This window comes from Glossina fuscipes, unplaced genomic scaffold, assembly GCF_014805625.2.
Source record: "Glossina fuscipes isolate IAEA_lab_2018 unplaced genomic scaffold, Yale_Gfus_2 0, whole genome shotgun sequence".
NCBI lineage: Eukaryota > Metazoa > Arthropoda > Insecta > Diptera > Glossinidae > Glossina > Glossina fuscipes.
Window position 1 is genome coordinate 14,622,892 of NW_023998414.1, and position 6,645 is coordinate 14,629,536.

At 28.0% G+C, this 6,645-nt stretch overlaps 1 protein-coding gene across 1 annotated transcript in view; it reads right to left on the reverse strand.

Moving 5' to 3' along the window:
• Positions 1-6,124: 6,124 nt before the first annotated feature.
• The window catches only part of LOC119644841 (homeobox protein 5-like), a 1,202-nt gene continuing 681 nt past the window's right edge, over positions 6,125-6,645 (reverse strand). Inside the window, exon 3 of the mRNA XM_038044601.1 lies at positions 6,125-6,543. Within this exon, the coding sequence (XP_037900529.1) occupies positions 6,125-6,543 (419 nt within the window). The remainder of the gene's footprint in view (positions 6,544-6,645) is intronic.

Genomic DNA, 6,645 nt, shown 5'->3' on the forward strand with positions numbered 1-6,645 from the left:
AAAAAATTGTTTAGAAAAAACAGTAGAAACTTGAAAATTTTTATTAATTTTTTCTCTTTTAAATTCATTTTTTTTTTATTTTTTTTTTTTTATTTATTACTATTTGTTTATTTAATCTTTTTATTTAATTTTATTTTTTTGTTTTATTCCTTTTTTTCCATGATAGTCTTAGAAATAAGTTTAGCTTAATCATTAATATTTTAAATTACAGATCAATTATTTTAAAGATTTAAAAGAAAATGTTTGCGTTTAAGTAATTTACAAAATTATCATAAAGAAGAGATGAATAAAGAGAATAAAAAAACATTTTTTTTCTTTATTAAACAAATGAAAAACAAAGATATTAAGGCTTTTTCTTTTTAAGCAATAAAATCGAAAGCTTAATGTCGTGCATTTTACTCTCTTCGACCGATCGATAATTAGTTGTTTCTCTTGCAGACCTTATATAACGACTTGAATTTCGATTTAATTACTTTTTTATAAAAATTATTGCTAATAGCAGTACAAAATTGGGATTGTATTTTGGTCTATGTACAAAATTTCTTTTCGGTGACTTTCATCAAATAAATCCATAGCAGAAAACATGCTCTTGAAAATTATTCGTTAACATACTAAGCTCTTTATGGTTGAAGTGCATGGACTACCGCTTACGAAAATACTATACTAAAGCTAGCGGATCGCGCATAATCATAAGTCTTCGCTCCGAGGACAAATTTCATTTTGGTAAATGTTCCTCGTATGCTAACAGCTCGACCTTCGCTACGCTTCGAACTTTCTTTTCAGCGCTATTCCAATAGCTGCAGAAGCCATTAGTATACCTTTACCACAAGTCTAAGTAAGTGTTAGCACTTAGTTGTGTTGAAAGTGAATATGGCAAACCTAGCCTAACCGTCTAACAAAAAGAAGAATTCGTCGAACACGTATTAATTTACTGATCAAGCAGCTAGAAATCCTAAGATCTTCCAACAACTTTTCGAAAGCTTTAAGCGCTGTTAGAACACAGACAGACAATGCATCGAAAACAATATATTTGCTTTACTCTCATACAATCCAGGATATGTGCTGTTGCTATTTTTAAGCCTCTATTCCTTTTCTGTTTCTCAGCTAGGGGAAAAACATTAAAACTTGATGATCACATACAGACAGATCTCTGCCAAGCTGAGAGTAAACAAACAAACAAAAAAAAAAAAAAGAAGGATATGTGAGCACAGTTCCTTTACTTGTATCGCCGCGTACAGAGCCCGCCCTTAACACTTTCATAACAGCAGAGTCTAATTCACTTCCGCCTTGCAAGGCATGTGTAATACAAACTTTGAATTTTTTTTTAACCCTTCGGGTGAAATCATATGAAGTGGATTAAGTTTACTGTTAAATAACACAAGAGAAGAAATTAAATTAAAAAAAAATACAATTAATTTTTTCTTAGAAAACAGTTTGTATTCATGAAAGGACTTCACGTTAGACCAAACGGAACCTATATAGAATTCGAAGAATTTACTACGAATTTTTTCCTGGCATGAAGATTTCCGTTTTGGAAAGACTAATTTTTGAAAAAAGTCAGGGCTTCAAACAGTAAGCGTACGTCTGCAATATTTCGCTATTCATTCGGCTTATCCGCACTTTTAGAAACAAAGTTTCTAGCTTCAGTGTGTACTCCGTGATACCGTAAAATTGAGAAAACACAAATTCCAACATTTCAAGAATATCGGTAGTACAGCAGGATATTTTGAATTAGAAGAGAAAAAAAAAAAAAAGTAAAAATAAGTAAATAAATCAACACAAAAAATGTATGAAAATGTTATTCTTACATTGTTGTTTTAGGGTATATTGAAAGTTGCTGCCATCTCACAGTTCCTTACTTCTTGTATATATACAAGGAGATCCAAAATGAATTGATTGATTGATTTAAGCATTTTTAAATTCAAAGTCTAGCATTGGCATTTAAGACAGAACGAATCTCTTCTTGGTCGCCCATAACAGTTTTTATTAAAAACATTAAAAAATCTCAATTCATTTTGGAACACCTTTCCTTATACCACATCTTAAATTTTCCTCATTATTTTTTATTTTTGCTTGTTTTTTTTTTTTTTTTAATAAATACATGTTTTATTAATGCATAATTTCAAGTTGTTGTTTAAAATTATGCATTATTTTTTCTCTTTAACTATATTATTGTTTTTCTATTACATTATTCTCTTTTTTGCTTTTTTTTTTTTTTTTTTTGTCTGTCATAGGCACTAATTTTGTTTTGTGTTTTCTTAATATTCGTCAAATTTGATTCATCTCGTGATACTTTGTAAATTATGCTGATCTGCTGTTTTGAAAGGTATTGAAAAATATTTCAGAGTTTCGCAAACTACAATGTAAACGAGCGGACGTTTTGAAAATCGCATAGCCTACAACCAAAGCGTATATGGGTTGTGATCTTCCATATCGTATATACATCGTGTATGTTTCAATTTTGGGTTTTGGGAAATATTTTTTTTGTTTTTCGTACAAACTAAGAACTATAAATTTCCGCTTGATTTATGATAAATAAATGCCGGACTAAGAAGAACGATTTTATTAAATTACGAACATAATGCGAGGAGAACGATAAAATAATATTGTAATTGTGGATAGTTCGTCTATTGCGATCGTGATTGTGCTTATATGAAAAGGGCAGACAGATAGTTAGGCAAGCAGGCGGACAAGTCGAAATCACTTCTCCTGCTCACGCCAGTTAGAGAAACATAATCCGATTGTAATTTTACAATTCATTACAACTATTCGTGGTGTATACAATATGCACTTTGTGGTGGGCATGAGTATTTTGAAAACAATCGCTTATCGACGTAAGTTTACACAGTTTTAATTCAAAGAGAATAACTCTGAAATATTTATATAAATTTATTTATTTCTTTATTTTTCTCACTTGTTCTACCTGCGTTATGCTGAAGATTTTTTCAATTTCAATTTCAATTTTGCTTTTATTTCCATATTTCTTTTTTTATTTTTATTTTTATTTTTTTTTTCTTTAAATACTTGATGTTGTGTGTTAATAATGCTTAGTCGGTATTTATACATATACATATATATATTTATATATATATATATGTGAAGATATTTATTTCTTGTTAAAACGTAAAATTATTGTTACTCTCGTTTAGATACTTTTTGAAAAAGTTGTGGTTGTTTTTGTTGTTTGTAGAAATAATGATACATTTATAGTTTTTTATTTATTTCTTTTATTTTTCTTTATCTCAAATGTAATTACAGTAATATAAGCTGTAATGATTGTTAAGGTGTATGTTTTTAAATACTTTCTCTTAAAACTTATTTTTGTGAAATAAAAATTTTCAACTTATTTTTTAATTTGTTTTATTTGATTTTTTTTTTTTCGCAATTATAAAATATAAAAAATACTAAAAAAAATACTTAAAATTATAAAAAAAAAAATCATAATAAAATATTTTAATGTATAAAAAAGAAATTATAATAAAATTTATTATAATAAAGAATATATTTTGTTAATTAATAGCAAAAAATAAAAATAAAGTAAATTTTGTTTATAAAACGGTGGATGGTTCAAATTCATAATAAAATGAATTTTTTTTTTTTTTTTACAATAATTACACAAATATTTAACTCACGTGTGTCTTGTAAAACACAATTTGTTTTTATACTTAATAGTTTTACTTTATATATATATTTATATTTATATATATATATATGTCTATATATATATATATATATATATATATATATGCTAAGGTTTAACGATTTGAAATCTTACTTAAAAAAGTAATTACTTTATAATATTACACATACATATACATTTACATAATATTCTTTTTCGTTTTATTTTTTCATATTTCATAACTAATTTAAGTTAATGCACAAATTATGAAAAAAAGTTAAAAATACAAATTATGATAATGAAATGAAATTGAAAAATTAATTATGTTTTATACAATTTAGTGAATTACAAGAAAAAAAAAAAATATTTAGTTATAGTCATATATATAATGTAGTCGTTTTATATAGCAAAAGAAAAAAATATCGAACGGGACGCAACAAAAATCCGTATATATTTATTCCATAACCAATGCCGTTCGGGGAAATTTTGTGTTGATCTCTTCAATATGCGCTTCATGTTTTATGTTATACGATTATTATTATTGTTATTGTTTTTTTTATTATTTATGTATTTTGTTGTTAAAAAAAAAAAGAACAGTTTAAATCATTTATTAATATAATTAGTTTTAAATATTTTTGAGATCATTTTGTTTTTACATTTTATATATAGATTTCTTATTATAATCGTTATTGAAAGGAATGAACAGGAAAGGACAGGAAAGCAAAGCAAGGGAAAGGAAAAAAATGTAAATCTCGTGCCTATTTCTTTGTTGAGACAACGAGTTGAGAAGAAACAAAAATGGAAATCGGGATGTAAATACAATTGTTTTCATTTTCTTGTTGTTGTTGTTATTTGTCAAAATGTTAAATATAAATTATTTTCTTTCGCAATTCGTTTGAATAGTCGTTGAACATTGAATAAAGCATTTTAAATTTCGTCTACTTTGCCGATATTTATTCACGAGTAAATAAACGAAGTTAATTAAAGCTTAACTTAAATATTTTTGTTTTGCAAATTTTCAAAGAAATGTACATCAAAATTTAGAATAATCAGGGTACCCATATCGAAAGGAATCCTCGCCCGTTCGTTTGAGCACATTTACTATGTACATATATCCATGTACAGGCTAATTATTATTATTATTATTATTATTATTATTATTATTTAAAAAAGTCTCTAAAGAGATCGAAATGATGATACGACTTAATTAATTATTGAGTGCCGGGACCACATGCTTGGCAAAGTAATACCATTTTCGTTTTACATGAATCGTTTAAGTTGCTCATGCTCAAGTTGCTTTTGCTATCCCTTTCAACTTATAACAACTGGCTTTAATAAATAGTTCGAAGATCGATATATATGGTATGCCGCGGATTTTAGATGAAAATACCTTACACCGTTCAAGTCACTAAAGATTTTTGCTTAATGGATTAAATAAGGAACGTATTTATTAAGTTTCAGGTTTTCATTTAATTTTTGTACATGAGCGGCCGAACAGGCGAACGGACGATCACGATTTTAATTGAATTGAAGCGAAATTTTACGTTTGTCAAGAATATTTACACTTTCGGATGGGCGGAGTTGGATATTATATTGCATTTTTTTTTTGTTTTTTTTTTTTTGTTTTTTTAGCGAAACGCTTTTCAAATCTTCAAAAGATTTGCTGAAAATAATAATAAATAATTCTGAGATGTTGCGCATGCTACTTTTTCGTAAAGCTTTATAAAATTGCATAAAATTTTTCAAAACTTTTCAAAAGTTTTTAAATTAATCTCTTTGAATATGAAATATAATTAACTCATTTTTAATTGCACTCTCATCAAAGTACAGATAGAAAAATAGCTTGAAAATTTCTATAAGAAATTTCTAAAACTTATTTTTTAAATTTTTGGCTATTTTTGTGAGCAGATTTCGGAACACACCAACCAATTCATTAGTAGGGAAAAATTTTCTAAAATCTTTATCAATATTAATAAGCATATGAAACATGTTTTCATATGAAATTCCTTTTATGAAAATTATCTGTCCTAGAAGCTTTTATTACGAAAATATTTTAGAAATCTTCTCTCTCTCTCTCTCAAGCCTTCAATGAATGCCATTCCGCCTATGATGTTCAAATATATTCTATTTTGAAAACTTTTTTTAAATCATTTTCTTCTTCCTTCTGATCTTTGCTTGGAAATGCCAAATTTTTGATAAACGAAACTTTTTAAACCTCAAAAAAACTTTTCAATATACTCACTTGTAGTGGCACATGTTTGAAAATTGTTTTAGTTCTCTACTAAACCTAACAGTTTTCCTCCCTGCAAATCAATTTAAGTGGACACATATATAGTCCTTCGATCTGAATACCCATAGCAGAGGCATTTTAAGAACAATAAAATTTTTAAAATTTGTTTTTAACGAAATTATTTTAAAACGTGTATTGAAAAGTAGACTTTTCCTGATATAACTTTTAAACGATATTTTTCCTCAAGTCGAAATCACGAAAATTTCCCCATCTTTTTAATTACGTTCACAAACATTACCCGCGATATTAGACGACAAGTCTCTGTCACCGTTATTGATCAAAACTGTATTACCGCCTATTATGTTACTATGTGAAATAACATTACTCCCGCCAACCATTGCAGAGTTACTCGCTTCGCCTGTGACATTTACCGCAGCTGCTGCGGCCATGGCGGCGGCCGCTGCCGCCGCTGAACTTAAATTAAGGGCCGCATTATCAGCAGCTACTGTATACTCTTGCGCTGACAATTTTAGAAATTGCTCATAAGCACTTAAACGTGGTGCTGGCAATCCCTCATTTACTGTACCTGCCGTTAACGTGTTGACTTCTTGGCTTATATGACATGTATTTGTATTCGGATGATAAATTTTTCCTGCCGTTGTGGCCGTGTGATATGATGGCGGCGGTGGACGTGCTTCCGCATTCAGAGAGGGTAAATCACCGACGGCGTTGCCGTTGTTATTATTATTATTATTATTATTATTATTATTGTTGTTAGAAAGTTGACAGGCAGCCA